The 27,492-nt window shown below is 43.5% G+C and overlaps 1 protein-coding gene across 2 annotated transcripts in view; it reads right to left on the reverse strand.

Annotated features, from left to right (window-relative positions):
• Window positions 1–27,492, reverse strand: part of grik3 (glutamate ionotropic receptor kainate type subunit 3) — a 216,410-nt gene that overhangs the window by 39,503 nt on the left and 149,415 nt on the right. For both annotated transcript variants that reach the window (XM_073925701.1, XM_017351450.4), the window contains exon 10: window positions 21,774–21,977. In XM_073925701.1, the coding sequence (XP_073781802.1) occupies window positions 21,774–21,977 (204 nt within the window). The remainder of the gene's footprint in view (window positions 1–21,773; window positions 21,978–27,492) is intronic.

Genomic DNA, 27,492 nt, shown 5'->3' on the forward strand with positions numbered 1-27,492 from the left:
GAGCTAAGTACTGAGGAATATAGCTACTATATAAAGTAAACAAAAATTAAATGAATTGTGTGAAATCTGCCTTTTCAAGCATGTGTTACAACTAATCCCCTGTCTATTACAACTCGCCCCACTGGTGGGGTAAATAATAACATTTTTACTTCTGGCACTTTTGGAAATACTGCAGAGAAACCATAAATCCGGCGATCATACAACCAGTGCTCATTTGTAGGAGAGGCTTGTGTGTTGTTGGTAAAAATAAATGGTTTATCCAACACTATCACTTTGTTCATTGTTTTGCCAAAACCCCTATTTTATTTACAGTGTGGAGGACCACCAACACTGCATGTTTGGAGGTCTCCTTTGTCTGTCACACTGATTAGTTCTGAGCTAGTGAGCTGAAGTTCTGAATGCAGTGTGTTCGATTAAGGAGACCTGGAAAATGTGCAGAGCTGGTGTTCCTCCAGGAACATGGTTGAGAAACACAGCTATATAGTATAAACATGAAGCAATACAAGTGTTCGCAATATGTGTTAAACAAGTACATCAACCCTATTTTGTTTTCCTTGACTTCCGTCGGCATATTTCAGAAGGCACAGCTAGCACACAATCACGAAATTATCCGACTAGTACAAACTGAGCACGATTGTGAGAAACACAATAACTATTAAAACAGATGAAGTCCATTGTTTGAGAAGTCATTGTTCATTCTTAATGGACGTATCTGGGCTGATGCTGGAGCAATTACAGGCTGTATAACAGCATGACAAAACAGAGCAATTGCTACACGCGGATCATTACAATATAATTGTTACCAAAAATAACGTAAAACGGTCTCTCTTGTGAGAAATATAGATATGACAGCACACAAACCGTCCCATCACGCTCCGTAACACGGGCAAATTCACACCCCGGAGGCTCAAAGTCGGTATTGCCAAGGTGACTCAACTGTTGAAACAAGTGGCCTAGTTTTTTTTTCTTCCTAGCTGTCTGCCATGACACTCCCTCCCTCTCTAGGAGCAGGGAGGCGTTCACTCGCTGATATCTGGCTGCATATTTAGAAGGTCACCATTTACATCGCCTTACCCTGCTTCCTTCTCTCCAGGGTTGGACAGGAGGTTAATGAAACCAGCTGCTTGGTGCACGCTTCACCGCGTTTTTCCACCCTAACATGATGAAACTCGCAAAGGGGTCCAGACTCTGGTCTTACAAAATACTGCAATCCAACCGTCGTGGACTGAAGCATTTTCATCTCAACGTGATGTCCTTTCTTTCCTTACCCACAAGGCCGCTGTTGCATTCTCCAAGCTTTCCGTGACATTTCATTGCTTTGACCTCCGTCCTGGTGTTTGGATGGTGAATTGTTGTGGCTTGCTTTGTAATTTAAAAAAAGAGCCGCAGTCCTGACAGACAGACCTGATTGCCTAAAATATAGACCAGCATGTGGCTAACAGACAAAGAAAAAGAAGAAGATCCAAAGACAGAGTGACTACAGTGTGTCTACAGGTGGAGTACACTGTAAATAAAAAAAGCTGGATTCCACACATTCGATTTGTGTTGGGACAACATGAAAGAATTAAGTTAGCTTATTAGTTTTTTTTACATTTTAAGTGGATTGAACATAAAACAATGATGTTGTCCCCCCAAAAATTCAACTCTGTGTTGTTTCAGCTCACTTTAAAAATGTAGTTTGAACAAACAGCAAACAAGATTTTTCAGTGTACACAGCAAATTAATCAGTGCTAAAATTTTAAGGCTCTATTTTTAACGATCTAAGCGCAAAGTCTAAAGTGCATGGCGCAAAAGCATTAAGGGCGAATCCACTTTTGCTATTTTAAGAAATAGATGGAAAATTGGGTCTGGGGGTGAAGCAGTGGCGCAGTAGGTAGTGCTGTCACCTCACAGCAAGAAAGTCGCTGGGTCGCTGGGTTGAACCTTGGCTCAGTTGGCGTTTCTGTGTGGAGTTTGTATATTCTCCCTGCGTTCCTGTGGGTTTCCTCCGGGTGCTCCGGTTTCCCCCACAATCCAAAGACATGCGGTACAGGAGAATTGGGTAGGCTAAATTGTCCGTAGAGTGTGTGTGTATGTGTATGTGTGTGTGTGGATGTTTCCCAGAGATGGGTTGCAGCTGGAAGGGCATCCGCTGTGTAAAAACGTGCTGGATAAGTTGAAGATTCATTCCGCTGTGGCGACCCCGGATTAATAAAGGAACTAAGCCGGCAAGGAAATGAATGAATGAATGAATGAATGAATGAATGAATGAATGAATGAATGAATGAATGAAATTGGGTCTGCGCCGTGGTTCTCTTAATGAGTTATGTCAGTGTTTTGAGCATAACGTGCATTAAACCAATCAGAGTCTCATCTCCCATTCCCTTCAAGAGTCAGTTGCGTCACGCCATGGTCCATTTACTATTTACACGGAGGACTTTGTAAGTGGAAAACTGAACGCTTCATTAGCAAGAAAACAGTCAAACAGACCATCTGCAGCACGAGGATAAAGAACGAGCCTCCTCCATTCAGTGTCTTTACTTTCTCTTTACTTTCTCTTTTTACTCCTTTACTTTTGTGGAGTAAGGAAACGGTGGAAACTCAATCCACAGAAAACATCCATTAGCCGACATATTTAATTTCGGTTGTTAAGCTCAAAGATGTGTTTCAAAACTATTTCTAAATTCAGTTCTAATTTCCAGCAAATGAATAGCTGAACAATAATAACGAGTTATATCCAAACAAACGTCCTGTTCTTATGCCTCATAGGGTGATGCATACATCTCCAAAACAGATGGACAAATCTAAATTTGTTTTAATCAAAACAAACATAAACATGCATATCATGAATAACACTACTACTAATAATACATGATATCATGAAGATATCATGAAGATAATTGTCATGAAGTCGTCATGGTGACGCAGTGAGTAGACACAAATTTGTTTCAGTTTTTGTTCTGATTTATTCTAATTAGCTGCATTAGCCTACCAAATGTGGCTTTTAGAATATCTAAAATATCAAAACTTTCACTCAGATAACTTGTATATGGTAGATTTGTTTTCAAAATTACATCATTGCAGTTCTTTTTAATAAAGCTTGAAGTATACCAGGGCCTTAAAGAGGTGGTTTAGAGTGTATTTTTAAGGCTTGGTTGTGTTAATAAGAAGCAAAGCAATGTGTGCTCATGCTTCATTTGAAAAAATTTTATTATTTTTTTTCATTTATTCTTCCTTTGATTACATACAGCTACTCAGCTAACATGAAAACGTGTTATTTTTCTTAGTTCCTCTGAAAGGCCCGCCCTCAAGAGGCTCTGATTGGTCAGCTAACATGTTGTGCTGTGATCTGCTCCACATCACCAGGAAAAGCGCCACGCCCCTACAAGCACATACTTTTAAGCTGTGTAAATACTGTCAGAGTAGCTGTTAGCCATATCAGTTTTAGCCTGAATAAGACAGAAAATGACACAGAGCACACAGCTGAACTCTCTAAAATTAAATCTGACAGCAGTTTGACTGATAATTCTGTTGTTTACATCCTTGTTTTCCTCCTCACTACAACATACCATTAACGCTAGACACTAACGTTGTGCATGTATTTGATCCATTTTAACAAATAAAAATGTTTAGAAGTTGTGGCTCACAATCCACAGCTTCATCTATCTAGGTTGGAGTTGCTCCTTCTTTGAGGAGTTTTTAGCTGAATCCAGCACTGAACTTGGGGAGATTCTGAAAGCTGTATATATATATACATACATACATTTTTTTATAATTCTCTGGAGCATAATTAAAATTAAATTGTAAGCACTTCTCTCTTTGTGTCGTGTCCTTTGGAAGGCCAAATACAGAAACAGAATAATCTCTTTGGAAATAGCAACGTTTGGACACTTTGTTGCTGTAGGCTTTGCTAAGCTAACTCTGAAAAAGCCAATGTCTCCCTTTGCATTTACCTTTGAACGTCTTACATTCAGAGATGTTGTCTATGTTCACACAGCTACATTACACATCAACTACAGTTCATAATATGATATCATAGTCGACCACCCCTTTAATACACTTAAATCCACATCAATCATGTGAGTTCACTCAGATCGGCAAATTACTGAACTAATTTTATCGTTTTTACCTGATCCCGGATCAGTTTAGTGAGGCATTTGTACAATAAAAGAGAATAATAATATTAGTTAATAGTCTCTCGTTGCCCTGTATGGCAGAGCTTACCATTAAACAAACAATATTTAAGCTTTGAAAACTGCAGAGATTTATTATTTGATGATTAAACATAATTTAATATTAGATAAGTGCAGGTGACATGGTGGCTCAGTGGTTAGCACTGTCGCCTCACAGCAAGAAGGTTGCCGGTTTGAGTCCCGACTGGGTCAGTTGGCATTTCTATTCGGAATTTGCAGAACTGGGTTGCGTCTGGAAGGGCATACACTGGGTAAAACATATGCTGGAACAGTTGGCGATTCATTCCGCTGTGGCGCCCCCTGATATTTAAGGGGTTAAGCCGAAGGAAAATTAATGAATAAATGAATATTACATACATGTTGTCACCTTAGAATTATAAGGTCTCTCTGACATTTTTGACAAAATTGAGTTATTCAGATATTCTCATTAAATGACAACTTATTTACATTATAGGATGTTTTTTTTATAAGTCGTTTACATTTTAAGACTTAAAAAAAACAAAAAAAAAAAACGTTCGAGGTTACTAAAGTAACCCTTCGTTCCCCGAGGAGGGGAACGGAAGCACTATAAGTGGATTTGATTTGTAAAATCCACGCATTGGGAGGTTCGGTTCAGAAGCTACTCGTCTGAAAGAGTATTGAACGGGCCAATTAAGAATGAATTGGCAGCGCAAGCCTGCGCAGGTGAGCGGCATAAGCAATCAACTGAGTATATAAGCTCACCTGGCGCCAGCAGACGCTATCCTTTTTAAGCTGAAGAGACTTTCAACAGCTAAGGGACAGTCATTATGGCGACGGAGTATAGTGCTTCCGTTCCCCTCCTCGGGGAACGAAGGGTTACTTTAGTAACCTCGAACGTTCCCCTTCGGGGGGAACTTCAGCACTATAAGTGGATTTGATTTGTAAAATCCACGCATTGGGAGCCCATTGAAAGCGCCATAATGACTGCACCTTACCAACACCCCCGATGAGGAGATAGTCAAGCAAGCGTGACGCACCCGCATCATGGGGGGCGCGGTCCTCCAACGTGTCCCTGGCCCTAATTTATCCTACTTCAACAGAAGTTTTACGGATTTAGATATATTTTTTGGGAAGTCGTGAGCATCTAGATAATTCTAGGAATACGACAGTACGTTGGGAAGCGTGCAATCCCGATAGGGAGGACGCTGCGGAGGCCATCCGTTACCCGAGGGGGGATAGATGGCAGAATTTACATATGGACTAGCCCTAAAAAGGGGGAGTACGCATAGCAAAAGAGTGGTTAGCGGGGAGGGAAGACACGGGTCCGCCCAGGGGGGGGACTTAACCGTGGCGGAATAAGCATATGGGATCGCCTAGTGGGGATCACGCATAGCAGGCACCTTTACCCAAAACGCGGGCTGACCAGCGGGCAGACCTACAACGTAGTGGGCCAGCAAGTGACTCCTCCGCTGAGTCAGTGCTGGGGGCCACGGAGGAATCTGCAGGGCTCACCTGACGGGGAACTTTACTGACAGATAAAAAGGCGCACGTATCTCCGTGTTAGGGAAAATGGCGCAGCAAGCGTGTTTCAACACCCTACCGAATTGTTTCCTCAATCACCAAGGGTTACCTAATACCCTTGAGGAAACCGGCTCCACTCGCAGATTGTAAAACCTTGCAAATGTGTTGGGTGTCACCCAGCCCGCAGCTCTACAGAAGTCTGTTAGAGGGGCGCCGCGTGCGCGCGCTCGAGAGGATGCGAAACTCCGAGTGGAGTGCGCACGCGCTCTCGGGGGACGCGGCTCATCTCGGCTCTGATAGTGAAAGAAAGGCATCCACAATCTAGTGGGAACTTATTTCGGTACGGCACTTCCCTGCTGCCGACCGTTATAACAGACGAAGAGCTGCTCAGATGATCTAAACTCTGAGTGCGGTCCGGATAATACGCAAAACGCGAACTGGACAATAAAGAAGGGCTGGGTCTGCCTCCTCCGAGGGCAGCGCTTGCAGGCTCACTACCTCGTATTAAAACGGAGTGGTAGGAACCTTGGGCACATATCGCGGGCGGGGTCTCAGGACGTGAGAGAAGCCAGCCCAATTACAGGCACGAGTCACTGACCGAAAAATGCCTCCGGGTCCCCGACCCTCTAATCGATATCAACGCGACCAGCAGAGCTGTCTTCAGGGACAGAAAGATACTGAGTCGAGGATCGAAGGGATCTGACGCGGCTTGTGTAGCGAGGGCGAGATCCTAAGAGGGCATGAGAGGGGGCGGGATGGATTAATTCGCTTAGCGCCCCTGAGGAACCGGATGATGAGGTTATGCGTTCCCACGGTGCTGCCAGCCACCGCGTTATGAGAGCGGAGATGGCAGCCACGTAACCTTGAGTGTGGAGGGCGACAGCCTGCTCTCCAGCTTCTCTCGGCGTAAAGAAAGCACAACGCTGATCTGGCAAATTACGGGGGTCTTCTCAGCGAGAGACACACCATTCAGTGAATAGACTCCACGTCAGGGCATAGGCGCGCTCGGGGAGGGGGCTCTAGCCCGAGTGACGGTATTAGCCACCGCAATCGGAGGTTACCTAAGTCTTCCTCGCGTCTAAAATCTCTTCAAAGATCGGCGAGGGTGCCAGGTGGTGCCCTGTCCCTGAGAGAGTAGGTGCTCTCTCGAAGGGACTGCCAGGGGAGGGCTATCGCGAGGGAGAGCTCTGACATCCAGGTCCGGTTGAGCCAGAGGGGCGCAACCAGCAACCTGTTCCTCGTCCTCTTCCTGACCTTGCACAGTAACTGCGCGAGCAGGCTCACTGGGGGAAACGCGTATTTGCGCGTGCACCGAGGCCAGCTGTAAGCCAGTGCATCCGTGCCGAGAGCACTCGGTCAGGGAAAGAACAACTAGCAATGAGCGATCTCGGGGGAAGCAACAGATCGATCTGGGCTTCCCCGAATCGCGCCCATATCAGCTGAACAGACTCGGGGTGGAGTCTCCATTCTCCAGGACGCAAGGCTGCCGTGAGAGCGCATCGGCTGCACGGTTGAGCTTGCCTTAATATGAATGGTGTGCAGCGATTTCAGCCGCGGATGACTCCAGAGGAGCAGACGGCGGGCGAGCTGAGACATGCGGCGAGAGCGCATACCCCCTATACGGCTGATATACGCCACCGCCGCCGTACTGTCCGTCCTGACCAGCACGTGTTGCCGCTCCAGCACCGGAAAAAAACGGTGGAGAGCGAGGAACACTGCCAACAGCTCCAGGCGATATGCCAATGCAACTGGGTACCTTTCCACAGGTCCGCAGCCGCATGCCCGCAACGCACAGCCCCCCAGCCCGTGTTGGAAGTGTCTGCTGAAACGACAACAAGACTGGACGCCTGTTCTAGAGACACCCAGGTCTGTAGGAACGAGGGGTCGCTCCAAGGGCTGAGGGCGCGGCGACACAGCGCAGTAACAGAGACTCGGTGTGCGCGCGCTTGCCATGCGCGTCTGGGGACTCGATCGTGAAGCCAGTGCTGAAGTGGTCTCATATAGAATAATCCGAGCGGCATGAAGCGGCTGCGGATGCCATATGCCCCAGGAGCCTCTGAAATAGTTTCAGTGGGACCACTATTTTACTGTCGAGCTCTCTCAGACAGTACAGCATCAGCTGAGCGCGCTCTCCGGAGAGGCGCGCTGCCATGGTGACCGAGTCCAGCTCCAGCCCGAGAGAAGAGATCCTCTGCACGGGGGCGAGTTTGCTCTTTTCTCGGTTGACCTGAAACCCCCACAGGTGGAAGTGCCAGAGCACTTTGTCTCTGTGCATAATCAACTGCTCTGAGAGAGGGCAAAAATCAGCCAGTCGTAAAGAAATTGAGTATGCAGATGCCCGCGAGCCGAAGGGGCGCTGAGGCACCCTCCGCGGGCTTGGTGAGGACCCGCGGAGACAGAGAGAGCCCGAAGGGGAGGGCTTTGTATTGCCAAGCTCGACCTTCAAACGCAAACCGCAGAAACTGTCGGTGGCGAGGAAGAGTGGAGACATGGAAATACGCGTCCATCAGGTCTAATGCTGCAGACCAACCCAGAGGACGAACGCACCGGAGGATGCGCTTCTGCGTGAGCATTCTGAACGGCAGCTTGTGCAGGCAGCGGTTCAAAACGCGCAGATCTGGGATTGGCCGTGACCCACCGCTCTTTTGGGCACGATGAAGCGTGGGCTGTAAAACCCACTCTCCATCTCGGCTGGAGGGAGCGGCTCGATTGCATCCTTCGCCAGGAGGACAGCAATCTCCTCTCGCAAGACAGGGGCGGACAGGGGGCTGACCCTGGTGAATACACACCCGTGACTTGGGGGGCCGTTTCGCGAACTGAATCGCATAGCCGAGTCTGATTGTGCGTATGAGCCACCGCGAAGAGCTGGCCCGCGCTAACCAGGCAGGCAGAGCTCTCGCTAATGGACTCATCGCTACAATCGCTGACGTACCAGCAGTGGGGCAGCGCGGAGTGGGTGTGCTGATCCGGGAAGCTCGCGGGTCCCACGGAAAAGCTGGAGGTGAGATATTTGCTCTCACTCCAAACCCGAGCTCCGGAGGGGAGGCTCGAGGGGTGGGAGAAAGGAGACCGTCCTCCCAGCGCTCGTGAGCCACTGGCGAAACGCACCGAATCTGCAAGCTAGAAAGCATAGCGTCCCAGACTGGCAGATTTCGGGCTGTCACATCTGGGGAAGTGAAAAGTGCCCTTTCATAATGTTTTCATGGCAGTAAAAAGTGCCGTTGGAAATGGGGCCCCGCCCTCCAGCGGGGAAAGAGCAAGTTCCCTCTTCTCCAGATGGCCTGTCCCAGGGGCGCTTCGCGGTCCGTTGCCGGACTTAGCGGCGTTCTGGGCAGGGGGGCTGCCTGCTTCCGAGGTGCCCGACGCGCTCGCTTCGCCTGAGGCGTGTGCGGGGGCGGAGCAGCTCTCGTAGGCGGGCGCCTTCGGCGAGGAGCAGGTATGAATGGCACGGCGGGCGGAGCGGGCTACGGACCGCCGATAAGACATCACCCACCAACTGCTCTCTCACCGCCTTGAATTCCTGGGTGAATTCACAGACAGTGTCGCCGAACCTGGCTGGGGATATGGGGAAGTCAAGAAAGCGGACTTTGTCGACTTTGCGCATATCAGCCAGGGGTGGCGCTCCTGGACCACTAATGTGGACATCGTCCTCCCCAACGCACACGCAGCGGACTCAGTAGTCCGAAGAGCTAAGTCGGCGGCGGTGCGAAGCTCGTAAGCCTGGGTTGGACCCACCCTCGTGCAGCTCGGCCAGCGCCTGCGCTTGGTAGCGCTAGTAGGTGGCTATCGCATGCAAGGCGGAAGCAGCCTGGCCCGCAGCTATGTAAGCTCTAGCTCCGAGGGAGGTAGATAACTTACAGGCTTTGGATGGGAGACGAGGCGGATCCCGCCAAGAAGAGGCGCCGCGCGGATTTACCGCCATCGCGCACTCAACCTGAGGAATCGCCACATACCCCCTGGCTGTTTCACCGTCAAGAGTGGTTAGGGTGGAGGAACACGCAGCACGAGCAGAAAAAAGTGCTTTACAAGACCGCGTGAGCCTACTGTGCACCTCCGGGAAGAAGGGAACGCCCCTCTAGTCGGTCCGGCCGCGGAGCTGGGGGATAAACCATCTCCAACCCACGGCCGAAGCAGCCCGGGAAAGCACGGCTAACATGTCCGTTTCAGGATCCGTAGTGACAGCGCTCACCAGCCCGAAGGGGGCGAGCGGGTCTGGATCATCATCGGACAATGAAAGCCCACCCTCCGATGCCGCGGTGGACATCTGGTCTCCGGTGTCATCGGGCGTAAGGGCTACCATCTGTTAGACGGATCGCTTCCCCCGCCCGAAGCTTGGATGGAGCGCTTAGAGGAGCGGGAGGTCCGCGGGCCCGTGGGCGACGGATTATCTCTCGCTGAAACCCTCAGATCTGCCCGAGTGCCCGCTGCAGAGCAGGGGACAACTGGGGTGGTTCACCCTTTTGCAAAGGCTAACCGCGATCTTGCGCAACAGTCATGGCATCGCAATGACGACATGAACTGCCCGCGAGCAGCGCATTAACATGCTGGACCCCCAGACATGTAACGCAGTGCCCGCGCCCATCATCCGAGGACAGGAAACCACCGCATCCAGAAACGCACAGTCGGAGCGCCGTCCTGATAAGGACGTGCTGCACGACTGTGTTGCTCTTTCTGTGAAGTTTGCAACTTTATACGCACCGCTCTGGAGGACCGGACCCAAAGAACGCCAGGCAAGGGAGAAACCCAGCTCGACCGTCTGCCACTGCGTGTACACACTCTGGACCGGGAGAATGCTCTCGTTCGCTCAGAATCGCTGGTCACAGCAGGAGGAACCCTCATCGACTCGATCAGAAAGTCTCTGAAGCGAAAAGGATAGCGTCTGCTGGCGCCAGGTGAGCTTATATACTCAGTTGATTGCTTATGCCGCTCACCTGCGCAGGCTTGCGCTGCCAATTCATTCTTAATTGGCCCGTTCAATACTCTTTCAGACGAGTAGCTTCTGAACCGAACCTCCCAATGCGTGGATTTTACAAATCAAATCCACTTATAGTGCTGAAGTTCCCCCCGAAGGGGAACAAATGTTACACACAGTTTGCTATGGAATGCAAAAACTTTGAAGCTCAATATCTCAAAATCATTCAGAACGCAGTCAGAACCGTATAATTCCAAGGTGACGATGTGTCATAATCATTTTTTATAGACAGAATTACTAAAAAATCTCCTCCCAAAAAACAATGAAGAAAAAGGAAACAGAGCCGGAGGTAATTATAGCAAAGCCAGAGCCAGGTTAGAGACACAATGTCAATATTCGCTCGTGGACAATGGACTTGTCAATATCATCTGTGATAATCCTTTAAAGACTTTGTCTTTGCTTGTCAGGTCGTAACGAGAATGATTTAGCTCGGCCAAGTGCTCAAGACTGTGAAAATGTATTAAAAGGTCCTACATAGTCCGAGTCAAAGTTAGTACAGCGAGACAATGAGCCAGCGCTGGTTTATAACCTTCCGGCTTATCCACCGGAGCAAAGATTAATTACTATAACAGGAAGAAATGACGTGCTACGGCAGCCATTAACACTGGCATGGCTGGATGATTAATGAGATCATCAATTATAACTAAATCAAGTATAATAAGACTGTTGCATCATTTAACGCCTTCCCCGGCATGACCTTTAGCTTTGGAGTGGGATTTGTGGCCCGCTTTTAGAAAAAAACAGAAAAGAAAAATAAACTGTGAGGTCCTACTTGACACTACAGTCCTTATGACTTTAATTAATATCCAGCAGAGTATTTAAGAAGCTCTCTTTTTATGACATCGCAGCTATCGAATGCTAGTCTGCAAGACAAATATAAACTAAATAAATATTTAAAGCTCTTTAGTTTGACATCATATATTCCAGCAGACTCCTGGAAAGCGTGTCCTATCTAACTCCCACGAGTGATCCATAATCTCCCACAAATCTGTCACTGTCTCTGCTGCAGTCATAACACTTTTTCAATTTTCACACAGAAGGCTGGAAAAGCAAATACCTTTCGCAAACATCTTATATTATTTATAGACAGCTGATTGTCTATTAATAGTGGTCTAAAAATAGCCGATGACTTCCTTTAAATATCCCAGGAAAATTAAAGGTAAATATGAGGCTTTTAGCATCTGTTTTCAATTTAAAGACACCTTATTCTGTCACACTTTACAATAAAGTTGTATTAATTGATGTTTGTTAATGCATTTACAAACATAAACAAACAATAGACAGTATGTTGTTTTCAATCACATAGTTCTGGTGATGTGTGAAATTCAGATGGAGGGCAGGAAGTAAAAAACTGAGTGGGAGTGGGGCTGAGTTGTCCACTGTACTAACATATATTTGCCTGTCTTCGATGCTGTACATACTGTATAGTAAGCTTACGTTACATAAAAATACGATAGTAAATACTAGTGGTTGGAAGCATACTATAGGTAATAACTTGAATTAAACTGTCGAAGTAATTATATTGTTGCTGTGGTACGACTAATGCAGTAATAAACAAATGATTCAGTAGGCGTCAGTTTTCTACGCTATAATCACAATGTACCACAGTTTACGCTAACGCAGGGGTTTTCAAAGTGTGAGGCAAGCCTCCCCTGGGGGGCGCCAGAGCATGTCAGGGGAGGCGCGGGAAAAAATATTATATAATAAAAATATAATTATTAAGTTTAATTATTATATGTATTTCTTATTATATTTAAACGTTTTAATTAAACAAAGCTAAAAAAATAACATGTAAAAAATAAGAAAACCTTTTTTACCCAGAAGGCCATAGCTGTGAATTCGCTTCTGTTTGGCAAGCCCGCCAATACAGGTATATGCCTGTTAATACAATGGATCGGTTTCTGAGACCCCCGATTCAAAGCCTTCAAGTTCAGGGCTTAAACCCAAAAGACGACAATATGATGATCAGTATTTGAGTTTAGGATTTACGTGGACAGGACCAGCTGATGAACCACGACCTTTATGTGTGGTTAGTCAAGATATTTTGGCTAATGACAGCATGAGACCCGCTAAACTTTGACTGTTTTGACTGGGATGGACAGTTCTTGGATCTGTTCTAATCATATTGAACAATCATCCTAGTTTTAAAAACGTTATATTAAAATACTTGTTATTACTCTGTAAATAATTCATGCAAATGATGATAAAAGTGAGTTAACAGTCTGACATCTGTCTGTGTCTTTATATATATATATATATATATGTGTGTGTGTGTGTGTGTGTGTGTGTGTGTGTGTGTGTGTGTGTGTGTGTGTGTGTGTGTGTGTGTTTGGGAGGAGGGGGGCGCCAATGGATAAGTTGTGTCAAAAGGGAGGCCCACTGTCTTAGACTTTGAAAAACCCTGCGCTAACGTTACAGTACTTATTACGAAGTGAAGTTTCACAAACTAATTTCGAGAGGAGCATGTGATATTATTGATTGCAGCTGGTCTCTCATCTACAATCATTAGTTAGCCAATCAGAATAATCCAAACTCACTACTCCCTTATCTTCGTTCTCCGAAGAAACCCCCCATCCACCCCATCTCCCCCTTTCTCCTTTACCAGGGGGAGCTACTGAGAAGTACCTAATCTCGTACTCCCTGGTCAGGTATAGAATAAAGAGGTCGGGAATAGAATAAAATCTTGCAGGACAAAAAAAATTAGTCCCATGCAGACCTCTAACCTACGCCAACATGACGATTGAACCGGCGACCCTTCACATGGGAGTCTGTTGCTTTGACAAGAAGACTAAAGACCATGGCTCCCTAGCGTCTGTCACCAGAGCACCTTTAGAGGTCCGAGAAGTGCAGTTTACCTAGACTCACCCCCATAAACCTCACTCCCATCCCAGACAAACCCCCAAGGTGTAACCCACCGGTCCTACTGCAATCAACTGCATCAAACTACAGCTCTTCGTATGGGAGTGAGGTCAAAGCAGTGAGGTGCACCTAGCATGTCACTTCGCTATCTGGCCTCCATTACACAAATTCCACACAGAAATATCAACTGTCCCAACAGGGACTCGAACCTGCAACCTTCGTGCTGTGAGGCAACAGTGAGGCACTGAGCCACCGTACCGCCCATTTCCATTATGTCCATAGTCCAAAATGTGCACTACTATAAGTGATATAATAGTATGAACCATTATAGGGGTGGTCAAATGTATGCCTATAGTTTTATTATTATTATTTTAAATACAGAAGGGCATCTGCTGCGTGAAACAGATGATGGATAAGTTGGCGGTTCATTCCCCTGTGGCGACCCCTGATTAATAAAGAGACTAAGCAGAAAAGAAAATGAATTGATTAATTTTGAATACAGATTGGTGCAAACCACCTTCCACCTTGACTTGTGTCATTTAAAATCGCTTTGTAATTCACACCCTGCTGATTATCAGTGAAAAAGACCCAATGGTTTTATGGTAAACTAACTCTTCTCCTTGACATTTTCCAAAGTTGATATTTTTGACTCCCACATTTTTGAGTTTACCCTTCACTTTACGATGCTCGTTGACCTACAAAGACGAATGAAGATGTCTGACGTATTTTGATAAACCTACAAGTGCGCCGTACCGTTAAATAGATGTACTAGGGCAAAGGCGTTTGGTAATTCAGTTATGAAACCATGATTTATGTGAACACGCGGGGTGACAGTTAAAATGTATCACCCTATGATTTAATGGCACTTTATCAGGCCAAAACAAGCCCGTGCTAATCCGCCGTTGCTTGTTGTCTTCTTTAAATCTACGAACCCTCGATGGATGACCCTCCGCGCGCATGTCACGGGCAGCAATAACACACACTCATCGTGTAAAGAACAATACCCAAGTAATGAAAATTCTGTAAGAGCTAATAAAAAATACTGATGAAAATAAATTGAGCTGATAAATAACTTTGACAAGAGCCATTAATAACAGCCTCTCAGTTCCCTGCGTACTCCCCACAAGGGCTCTCGAGTAACTGAGTTCTGAAAACAGACTCTTTTTTCTATGCAAGTCGATGGTTACAGAATTCTAACATTTTTCTGAATAACCTATTTTGTGTGTAACAGAAGAAAACTCAAAGGATTTGGAACCACTTGAGGGAGAGTAAATAGTGAGTATAAAATTACATTTTTGGGAAAACTATTGCTTTAAAACTGATCTGTTATGCCCCATTTTACAAGATGTCTTTTTTACAAAAAGTCTTTGATGTCCCAAGAGTGTGTATGTGAAGTTTCAGCTCAAAATACCACACAAATAATGTTTTATAACTCTTTGGAACTGCCTCTTTTAGGCCTTGGTCCCAATTGTGCCGTTTTGGTGACTGTCGCTTTAAATTCAAATGAGATTGTGCTCTTTTTTAAGGAGGGTGGAGCTACAAATGCCTGTGTGTCAGCATAGTGGTAGATTCAAAAACAGGACTAATGTCCTATGCTAATGAGGCAGAGATGATCACTAGTGGGTGGGGCTTTGTATGTGAAAAGGTGCCTCAAAAGGTGCTCTAGTGACAGACGCTAGGAGGCCATGGTCTTTATTCTTCTTGTTAAAGCAATTGACTCCCATGCAAAGAGTCGCCTGTTCGGTCCTAGCCCAGGCTGGGTGCAGTAGGACTGGTAAACTACACATGGGGGCTCGTCCGGGATGGGAGTGAGGTTTAAGTGGGTGAATGTAGGTAAACCTCACTCTTCCGACCTCAAAAGGTGGTCTTTAGTCTCCTTGTTAAAGCAACTGACTCACATGAGAGGAGTCGCCTGTTCAGTCCAAGCCCAGGCTGGGTACAGTAGGACTGGTGAACTACACATGGGGGCTCGTCCGGGATGGGAGTGAGGTTTAAGTGGGTGAATGTAGGTAAACCTCACTCTTCCGACCTCAAAATGTGCTCTGGTGACAGACGCTTGGAGCCATGGTCTTTAGTCTCCCTGGTAAAGCAATTGACTCCCATGCAAAGAGTCGCCTGTTCAGTCCAAGCCCAGGCTGGGTACAGTAGGACTGGTAAACTACACATGGGGGCTCGTCCGGGATGGGAGTGAGGTTTAAGTGGGTGAATGTAGGTAAACCTCACTCTTCCGACCTCAAAAGGTGCTCTGGTGACAGACGCTTGGAGCCGTGGTCTTTAGTCTCCTTGTTAAAGCAACTGACTCCCATGCAAAGAGTCGCCTGTTCAGTCCTAGCCCAGGCTGGGTGCAGTAGGACTGGTAAACTACACATGGGGGCTCGTCCGGGATGGGAGTGAGGTTTAAGTGGGTGAATGTAGGTAAAACCTCACTCTTCCGACCTCAAAAGGTGGTCTTTAGTCTCCTTGTTAAAGCAACTGACTCACATGAGAGGAGTCGCCTGTTCAGTCCAAGCCCAGGCTGGGTACAGTAGGACTGGTGAACTACACATGGGGGCTCGTCCGGGATGGGAGTGAGGTTTAAGTGGGTGAATGTAGGTAAACCTCACTCTTCCGACCTCAAAATGTGCTCTGGTGACAGACGCTTGGAGCCATGGTCTTTAGTCTCCTTGGTAAAGCAATTGACTCCCATGCAAAGAGTCGCCTGTTCAGTCCAAGCCCAGGCTGGGTACAGTAGGACTGGTGAACTACACATGGGGGCTAGTCTGGGATGGGAGTGAGGTTTAAGTGGGTGAATGTAGGTAAACCTCACTCTTCTGACCTCAAAAGGTGCTCTGGTGACAGACACTTGGAGCCGTGGTCTTTAGTCTCCTTGTTAAAGCAATTGACTCCCATGCAAAGAGTCGCCTGTTCAGTCCAAGCCCAGGCTGGATACAGTAGGACTGGTGAACTACACATGGGGGCTCGTCCGGGATGGGAGTGAGGTTTAAGTGGGTGAAGGTAGGTAAACCTCACTCTTGTGACCTCAAAAGGTGCTCTGGTGACAGATGCTTGGAGCCGTGGTTTTTAGTCTCCTTGTTAAAGCAACTGACTCACATGAGAGGAGTCGCCTGTTCGATCCTAGCTCAGACTGGGTTGGGTGCAGTAGGGCTGGTGAACTACACATAATGGCTCGTCCAGGATGGGAGCGAGGTTTTGGAGGGTGAGTGTAGGTAAACTTCAGTCCTCTGACCTCAAAAGGTGCTCTGGTGACAGATGCTAGGGGGCACTGGTCTTTGGTCTCCCTGGTAAAGCAACTGACTCCCATGTGAAGAGTTTCCAGATCGATCCTAGTTTAGAGCGGGTTGGGTGCAGTAGGACCGGTGGGTTGAACATGGGGGCTCATTTGGTAAGGAGTGTAAACCTTACTTCCATCCCGGACGAGCCCCCACGTGTAACCCACCGGACCTACTGCACCCAACCCAAGTCTGTGTAAGGTGTAGGAGGGTGAGAGTAGGTAAACCTCACCCCTCTGACCTCAAAAGGTGCTCTGGTGACAGACGCTAGGGGGCCATGGTCTTTAGTCTCCTTGTTAAAGCAACTGACTCACATGCGAAGAGTCGCCTGTTCGATCCTAGCTCAGGCTGGTTTGGATACAGTAGAACTGATGGTTTACGCATGGGGGCTCGTCCGGGATGGAAGTGAGGTTAAAGAGGTTAAACCTTGTTAAACCGTGTTGGCGTGGGTTTCTTCCGAGTGCTCCAGTTTCCCCCACAGCCCAGAGACATGCAGTATAGGTGAACTGGGTAAACAAAAAGCTGGTCATTGTGAATGTGAGATTGTATGGGTGTTTTCTGGTACTGGGTTATTAGTACGCCGCGTAAAACATATGCCGGAATAGTTGGTGGTTCATTCTGCTGCGGCGATCTCTAAAAAATTTGAGATTAAGCCAAAAGAAAATGAATGAATAAAGTTTAAGGATATTGAGCAGATTTTGCCAAACAGTAACAGCTTAGTTTGACATACGAATGGCAGGGCAATCAGAAACGCCATTTTAACTTCGGAAACTCATTCCATAAAAATAATAATAAATAAATAAATAAATCTCCTTCTGCGCTCAAGTCTTAAATAGTTTTCATGAAAGGCTCAAGCTGCAACATTTGGTGAGAATCGGTTGAGAAATCACCGAGTCCATAAATCCTTCTTCAGAGATAAGGCTTTGAGTTTACTCACATGAAAACACTCTATCTAGCTCAGCCTCATGTGGCAGGCCGAGGTCAGGTCCCAGAGCTTGTTTCTTAGTTTGCTTTTCAGGTCTGCTGATTCCAGATCAGCTTATCTATATAGACAGCAGCAAGAAGGGCACTCAGCCGCAAAATGAGTGCTCCTAAAAATACACACCGCACCTTCGATACTGTGCAGGCCATCTGATAAGGCTCAAGTATACTACACACCCAAATCCGTCGCATTGAGCCTTAGGTTTCAAAATTTGATGAAACTAAAATTGCTTCAATTCTTCAGAAAGATAGTTGGTTAAGTAGCTATTAAAATGGAGGAGATTATGATCAGTTAAATAGAGTTTGCTTTTAATAACAATTATTACTAGGTTTGTTTATTATTATTATTAATGGCATGTTCTTAAATGTCCACCGAATCCCCTTATTAGTGTGTACAAGTTTAGCACGCACAAGTATCTAATCAATAAGAATGCAAATTAAATTAAATTGAAACTAATTATAAAATAAAACAAAATAAAAGCTCCTTTAATACTCTGCAGGACATCTGATAAGGTTCAATTATACAACACACCCAAATCCGTCGCGTTGAGCCTCAGGTTTATAAATAAAAAAAAAACTTAAACTGCTCCAATTAGTCAGACAGATAGTTGGTTAGGCAGTTATTAAAAAATGAAGCAGATTATGAGCAGGTAAATAGAGTTTGCTTTCAATAACAATTATTACTAGGTTTGTTTATTATTATTAATGGCGTGTTCATAAATGTCCACCGAATCCCCTTATTAGTGTGTACAAGTTTAGCACGCACAAGTATCTAATCAATAAGAATGCAAATTAAATTTAAATTAAATATAAAATAAAACTAAATAAATGCATCTTCAATACTGTGCAGGCCATCTGATAAGGCTCAAGTATACTACACACCCAAATCCGTCGCACTGAGCCTCAGGTTTCAAGATTTAAAGAAGCTAAAACTGCTTCAATTCCTCAGACAGATAGTTAGTAAAGCAATTTTTAAAAACGGAGGAGATTATGAGCAGGTAAATAGAGTTTGCTTTCAATAACAATTATTACCAGGTTTGTTTATTATTATTAATATGGCATGTTCTTAAATGTCCACCGAATCCCCTTATTAGTGTGTACAAGTTTAGTATGCACAAGTACAAGTATCCAATCAGTAAGAATGTAAATTAAATTAAATTGAAACTAATTATAAAATAAAACAAAATAAAAACTCCTTCGATACTCTGCAGGACATCTGATAAGGTTCAATTATACAACACACCCAAGTCCGTCGCGTTGAGCCTCAGGTTTTAAACTGCTTCAATTCGTCAGACGGACAGTTGGTTAGGCAGTTATTAAAAACGAAGCAGATTATGAGCAGGTAAATAGAGTTTGCTTTCAATAACAATTATTACTAGGTTTGTTTATTATTATTAATGGCGTTTTCATAAATGTCCACCGAGTCCCCTTATTAGCAAGAACAAGTTTAGTATGTAAAAATATCTAATAAATTAGAAAGTTTGGTACTTTTCAGTACAAGTGTTTTTTGACCTTGTATGCATATCAGACTGTTGTTGGAGGCCCTCAAGACCAAAATATGACCTTTAATAATGCATAATAGGAGCTCCTTAAAAAATATTTGGACTAGAAACAAGACAAAAAAAGTTATGTAGGCCGTTAGTGCAGTGTTTACAATCAAAAAACTATGTTACAAATTTCACGAAAGGTAATATAAAAAAAGAAAACATAGTACAGTCACTTGGGCCATGTTCTCTAAACATTTTCCTTGGTTTAATAAACAGTTGACAGTTAAACTATTAGACTGTGAATCATTTGAATATGATGTAAAATCAACATGAAAGTAAGAAAATTTCCCAGAACACACCAGCTACAAATAATAAAGTAAATAGATGCACAAATGAGTATTTTTTGTCATTATTAAGATTTTTTTTACAACAAACAAGCATGTTTAAATGGGTGGTCCACTACCATATCATATTTTAAACTGTAGCTGTGTTAACATAATCACATCTCTGAATGTAAGACGCTCAACGTTCAATGCAAAGGGAATCTCCAGAATCCAGAATCTCTCCTAGCTTAGTGTTGGATTCAGCTAAAAACCCCTTGTGATTGTGAGCCACAACCTGTAAGTATTTTTATTTGTTAAAATTGATCAGCTACATGCACAGTTTCTAGCATTAACAGTATGTTGTAGCGAGGACATAAACAATTATATAAACAACGCGAAATCCATATTTATTCATCAAACAGCTTATCAACAAGCTTATACGTCGATTATATGTGAAAGACACTTTTTATTTAAGAAAGCTCAGGTGTGTGCTAAACTAAGCGGGGATTGCCTGAAAAGTAAGGATTCACTGTTGCGTAATTCATTGCATTGTATTTTTATTTATTTATTTATTGTCCATATTGTCTGTGCTCTGCTCCACACTCATTAGGCTCTTCTGTCTGAATGTCTCAGATTATGAGGGGGAGAAGACATGTTATTGCTGCGAGGGTCCGAGTCTACAGTCCTGAAAGCACAGGCCCTTCCACAACCCTGTTTGGACTGAATAATTACCTCATATATACCACACAGAATCGGAAAGATGTCCCTTGGAGCCTTACAAAAACATCCAAAATAGAATGAACAATTTAATATTTGTTTTATTTTAATGTTTCAAATTATTATTATGATAAAATCTGTAGGCAAGGAAATTTTCACAGTATGTCTGATAATGTTTTTTCTTCTGGAGAAAGTCTTATTTGTTAAATTTCGGCTAAAATAAAAGCAGTTATAAAATTTTTTAAAACTATTTTAAGGGCAAATTTATTAGCCCCTTTAAGCTAACTTTTTTTTCGATAGTCTACAGAACAAACCATCGTTATACAATAACTTGCCTAATTACCCTAACCTGCCTAGTTAACTTTATTAACCTAGTTAAGCCTTCAAATGTCACTATAAGCTCTATAGAAGTGTCTTGAATAATATCTAGCCAAATATTATTTACTGTCATCATAGTAAAGATAAAATAAATCAGTTATTATAAATGAGTTATTAAAACTATTATGTTTAGAAATGTGTTGAAAAAATAAACCAGGGGTTTAATAAATCAGGGGGGCTAATAATTCTGAGTTCAACTGTATATTAATCAAACTGACTATAAATATTAGAATATTAGAATATTAAATATTAAATATTAAACTTTTTATAATTAAAAAAAAGAATAATTGAAACCTGCTTAACTTATTAAATCAAGTTAAAGCAACAACAAAAAATAAATAGTTGTCTTGACTTTTTGTCATGAGTTTTTTGTTTTTACAGTGAATTCAGTGTGCTAACATTCTAATTAAACTTTCTTACTTCCTACTGTATGTACTTCTCATACTTTTTCACCTGCGGTCACATACGCACGCCATCTCAATTTTTGACTCTTCCAGCCATAATCCCTTTGTTCGCCTCAAGGTGACTGCAATCGGGCCGGATCTGGCCAAAGCACATGGAAGATTAAGTGCCGCTGCAGTAAGTCACCTCTCCCAACCCTTGCAGCACCTCGCCATTGACTCCCCCCATATGACTTCCTCCACTAAATGCCACTTAAGCTATTACAGCTCTCCAGCCCCGGGCTTCTGGTGACCTCAGAAGGTGAGGACGGCGAAAGGGCGATGGGATGAGACGCCAGCACAGCAGCACCCTTCCCTGTCACAGGGCTTACACCCGTCCCCAATCTGACAGCACTGAGATGCTAGAGAATGGACTTGGGGTACATCGGCTTTCAGCATTGTGCAGTTCTGCTGACTCGGTAGAGGCATTTAAACGTATATTTGCTGCGGCAGCACTTGCTGCTGTGTCTTCACCGTGTGTCAATGCAATCCAGGTGTGTTCTGTCACCTTTGCAAGATGCGTTTCAGAGAAAAGAAGCGAGCAACTCATTCGGTTAATTGCATTATTGTGTCATCTTGGCATTTTGTTTAGACATCAAAAAGTGAAAGGCGTAATTAGCAATGCGGAAATCTGAATCAGCGGAAACTGCATTGTTAGTAGGCCTACTTATTAGTTAACCGCTAAACACTTACGTGTTCCATGAGTTCTCTTATCATCCCGTTCCACTGGCCCTTGTCATCTTGAAAGCCATACTTTCCGTCTGGCACCAGGTGGATTTCGTAGGAGAAACCTAGAATGCTGGCCAACTCCTTAAGCAGGTCTATGCAGAAGCCCTCAAAGCGGTCATTGCCGACGAGTGCCTTGTCAGACTTCTTAAGCATGACGTATGGCTCCTCCTGTACAAACACAAGATATCAGATGAGAGATGCAGTTTCAAATGAGCTGAGCTTTCTGATTCTGTCCACTTTCATGCACACATAACTGAGCACACCCTGACACTAGCTCATGGATAAAACAAAGAGATGAAAAAGGCACGCCACAAAATGTAAGATTTCTACGAGCGTAAATTGTTTATGTGCCACTTACTTACTTACACACTCCCAGGGCCATGTATATCGAAGTTGATATTGAGCCACGCCATACTGGTGTTTTGTAACATCTAGTTTTTAGGAGGTGGGTTGCTAGCCCAAAGCTCAACCTCTAAACCGAAGGACCAAGACATACACTACAGACAATTTAGATTAACCAATTCACCTATAGCGCATGTGTTTGGATGGGTGGTTAACCGCACCCAAAGGAACCCAAAGGAAATCCACGCCAACATGGGAAGAACATCCAAACTCCACACAGAAATACCAACTGACCCAGCTGAGACTCAAACCAATGACCTTCTTGCTGTAAGGCGACCATGCTAGCCACTGTGCCATAATGTCGCCGTAGTACCACTACTGACATTAAATAAAAATAACCAGTATTATTTTGATGTTTGCTTTGTCATCTTAAGTGGTGTAAAATGTAGTTTATGCAGAGTAAAGTAGTTTTATGATCCCGTTGACTACGAAAATAAGTACTGTAGGTATCCTCTATTAAGGTACTAATATGTACTATTAGGGCAGAGGTGTTCAAACTTTGCATACTTCAATACTAAATCGCATACTTCAATACTATATAGTACACTAAAGACAGTATACGTATATATACAGTATATATAGCAGAAATTCAGAGACGTTTAGAAGCATTTGAGTAGGGAAGGAATTGGCCCAGGCATTCTCATTTTTGGGTTAACAATCCCTTTAAGAAACACACTTGAAAATAAATTATTTAATTCCCATGCCTCAGCCATCACACTTTACTTTCTGGAGATTATTTCCCCTTTCTGATGGTCCCTGACAATCTCTACAGGTCATTATTTGTCCTGCTTCCTGCATTCCCTTACTATGAAGAAAGCTGTGCTATACATGAAAGACCCTGGGATGTTCTTGGGATTGGCTCGTGCAGGAGGGCTGGCATAAGGTATTGAAATGTTAGCCAGCGAATAGAAGAGGTAAAGAAAGAAAGCACAGCCACAACCCTGGAGACATTGGTCCTGAGGGCTCTCAAAACTGAAGCACAGTCCTGTTATTCTGAGCCACAGTGAAAAGTCAGTGTTAGCCAGGAATGTTTGTGAATAAAACATCCTGGCAACAGATGTGATGTACAACGAACATATTCCCTGACACAGTCACCCTAAACATATATCCTGAATTCACAATGTATAGTTGAAGGGATGGCAGTTTCAAGAAGATCAATCACACTGGGTAAAGTCAGCTGGCTACCTATAGGACCATTCCCATCTTCTGCATAAACAATATGGAAATCTTTGCCTTAACCTGACTGCACCGGTACCAATTACAGAAAGTCTGAGGAGTGGCTTGGCATTTGGAGAATTGTACTACATCTGGGTGTCTCCTTGTTGTTGGGCCTATACCAGGTCCTGCAACATCTGCCGTTTTAAGTGGATTACCACTATGCAGGGATTACTGCACTCTTAAACATAAAGGTATTAAAAAAAAGTGTTTACTATGCTGAATATGTTGTATTGCCTGTAGAATCAGCAGTGAAACAAGCAAGTGTTGTTTTGCCAGTAGTAAACATGCACTCTGATTGGTGAACAAGGTCATTTTCACATTTTTTGCCGCACAAAAATGTTCTTGGAGCTTCGTATGATTACAGCTGAATCACCGAAGTAACACAAGTACACATTTTTTGTTTCCTTTTCTGGACTTTGAATGTCTCGGGACACTTGCTATCTATGGAGGATAAGGGAGCTTATTTCATCTCATTATTATTTGGGGCTGGGTCGCGGGGACGGCAGTCTTAGGAGACAATTCCAGACTTCCCTTTCCCCTATTCCTCCAGCTCCTCCGGGGGATCCCTAGGCATTCTCATGCCAGCCAAGAGACATAGTCCCTTCAGCATGTCCTGGTTCTTCCCTGCTGCCTCCTCCCAGTGGGACATGCCTGGAACACCTCCGGAGGTGTCCAGGTGGCATACAAAACAGATGCCCCAGCCACCTCAGCTGACTTCCCTCGATGTGGAGGAGCAGCGGCTCTAGTCTGAGCTCAGAGCTCCTCACCCTGTGCCCTGCCACCCTGCAAAACTAATTTCGGCCACTTTTATGCAAGATCATTGCCTTTCGGTCATGAGGCAAAGCTCATGACCATAGGTGAGAGCAGGACCGAAGATTGACCGGCAAATCGAGAGCTTTGCCTTTCGGCTCAACTCCTTATTTTCCACAATGGACCGGTACATCGACCGCATTACTGCTGCCGCTGCACCAATCTGCCTGATTGGTGCATTCACAGTGGTATGAACTGTTAGAGGGTGGTCAAATGTTTATTTATATTATCTATTATTTTAATTAATAACATTACTATTTAAAATACATAGCAGAGTAAACTATTTATCAGTATTAAAGTGCTGAACCCCCCCCATACATCTTGTTTTGATGTCCTTCAGAGGGGATCAAGCGTTTATTATGGGTATCAATCCCTCCAAACCCTTCTGTAATTCACACTCTGAACGCCATGACAGAAAAACAAAGAACAAACTGTAAATTATATCAAGTACAAAAAGGTAATACTGTTACTATGGTGCCTTATAAGTTTCCCAGCTTGTGCTGGGATTGTGCAAGTTGGTATACTTCATTTTCCATTCTACAAGCAGGTGATTTAGTGGAATGCTTTAATCAAATGCTAATCAGTGATTAGATTCTTCAATATATTTCATCATGTACTTTGACAAGAGAGGGCTTTACATCTATTGAATTACTCTTTGGTCTCTCTCTTGAGACCTCCAAGGTATTGCGAATGAATAACAAAAAGGGTTTGACCCCTGACCAACCCAGGTATGTACCAAACCCTGAAAGTGTATCAAGTGGGGACCACCAAAGACATTCCTTAAAAAGCATAAAGACCTCCAAGCGCAAGAGATTCGGTATTGTCGATTGGTTCTGCTTAATGTTGATGGGCTATTGAGGAGGAAATTCAGTGGATTAGTCCTTGACAAAGCAGATCCCTTGACCTGTGATATTTCCGTAATGGAGACAGATAAAGACGTTTTAATGAAGCAGTATGTCAGCATCGGTGGTTATTTTAGGATTGCTCTATTTATTGCTTCCAGTGCTTTTGATCAAACTCCCTCAAGGTGACCATCACTATCAAACTTACCGAAGCCCTGACAACATTTTCCATTCTAGACCGGAAAGACAGAACAAAAGTGAAAAAATTCAAGGTGGAGAGAAGATGCGAAGTATTCAGCTGGCATCTGAAAACAGGAATAGCACTTTAGACATGGACCTGAATCTGAGAATCACTTTCATTGCAATTTTCTGCTCTGTCCAGTCTGCTTAAGACTAATAGATGCTTTACAGTTTTGTGAACAATAATTCAAGAGGGATCTGTTAAGATCAGGGGCATTTTGAAAAGACATGGTGTTTCCACAACTGTAAAATACACTATTTATTGGAGACAAGCCTTGTTGTCACATGGGTAAATATAGATTTTGTTTTTTGGGGAAATTACAACAATGGCTGCCAGCACCTACTTAAAAACTCACAAATTGGAAATACTTGGAATCACAGTAAACCACACAGTGCCACACAGACAACGTTTATCTATAATGAATATTTGATCCATGTAATGTTTCTCTACATCAATCTTTAATAAAGGTACAATTTAGACTTCATAAACATCAGGTTGTTAAACAGGATTGTAAATTGTCATTTTTATTATGGTTTCTGTTGCTCAAAACAATGGTTTGACAATTTCCTTCACCTGCGATGTAATGTAATAGTTTTCTGTGAATACTAAGGCAGCTAATTATAATGTATTTTAAATACAGACATGTCATAAACTTATCTTGAGCTTTTTTTTTTCAGAAAAGGCAATCTTCTCAAATCTGCATGATTAAACAGCAGTATGTCATTACTATGCCAGATTACTTAATAAAGCAGAAAAACATCAGTGTGTGTTCAATGAATAGTTCTTTTGTCTGCCAATAACCATATGATTATGCCGATACAAAAAATTATTTAAAAAAAATGCTGGCATTTTCACTTTAGATATATATATTAAAAAAAGTAAAAAAAAAAAAAAAAAAAAAAAAAAAAAAAAWTATATATATATATATATATATATATATATATATATATATATATGTATGTATGTATGTATGTATGTATGTATGTATGTATATGTATGTATGTATGTATGTATGTATGTATGTATGTATGTATGTATGTATGTATATATATATATATATATATATATATATATATATATATATATATATATATATATATATATATATATATATTGCAGTAATAATCCAATCAGAATGATCTTAGCTTAATATAAATGGATCACTTTCTCCGTATTGCTCCGTATTGCTTTTTCCATATCTTCTTTTTGGAAGAATCCCCCCCTTCCATCCCATCTCCTCCTTTTTCTCCCCTTCTAAAGGGGGAGCGATTGAGACCTACCTAATCTCGGATCCTCTGATATGCTTCTAGACTGGGTGGGAGCACTGGGCTCAAATATCTCTGAGCTCAGGGTTCTCTCCCAGGACAGCATGCCAAACCTGCTATAAATGCCAGGCATATCTAAGTGGGAACTCTTGAAATAAATATATCTTTGTGCTTAACAAATGTAATTAAATATGTGTGCTAATGAATGTCTTCAGTGTAGTGAGTTTCCACCGTTTCCTCACTCCACAAAAGAAAAGGTGTAAAGAGTAGAAGTAAAGTAAAGAGAAAGTAAAGAGGCTGAATGGAGGAGGCTCGTTCTTTATCCTTGTGCTGCAGATGCTCTCTTTAACTGTTTTCTTGCTAGTGAAGTGTTCAGTTTTTTCACTTACAAAGTCTGCCATGTAAATAGCAAATATGCTGTAGTGCTACGCAACTGACTCTTATAGGGAATGGGAGACTTTGATTGGTTTAATACAGGTTATGCTCAAAAAACACCCAAAACTCTTTAAGTTAATAAGTACAACCCTGTTAGACCATGCACCGTGGCGCAAAGCGTATTTTTTTCTGCCCTTAAAGTAGCTAAAGTGAATTCAGACATGGCCTTAATGCACTTTAACACATGCCATGCACTTTAGACTTTGCGCCTAGATCGTTAAAATAGAGCCCTTTATATCAAACCTCAATCAGGCAGTGAAGATCACTGACTTGAAAGAAACCAAATCTTGAACGTGGTAGGTTTATAATGGCACAACAGTCACTGCTTAAGTGGGATTATTCAAAATACAAGTCCCCTTACATAAGCTACATATAACATATGTTGAAACACATTTCCTCTGTCGTAACTGGTATGTGTTCTCGGTTATTATTAATTTTTATTCTGTTTATTTTTTACCTTTATTTAATAC

Source organism: Danio rerio, chromosome 16 (assembly GCF_049306965.1).
Source record: "Danio rerio strain Tuebingen ecotype United States chromosome 16, GRCz12tu, whole genome shotgun sequence".
NCBI lineage: Eukaryota > Metazoa > Chordata > Actinopteri > Cypriniformes > Danionidae > Danio > Danio rerio.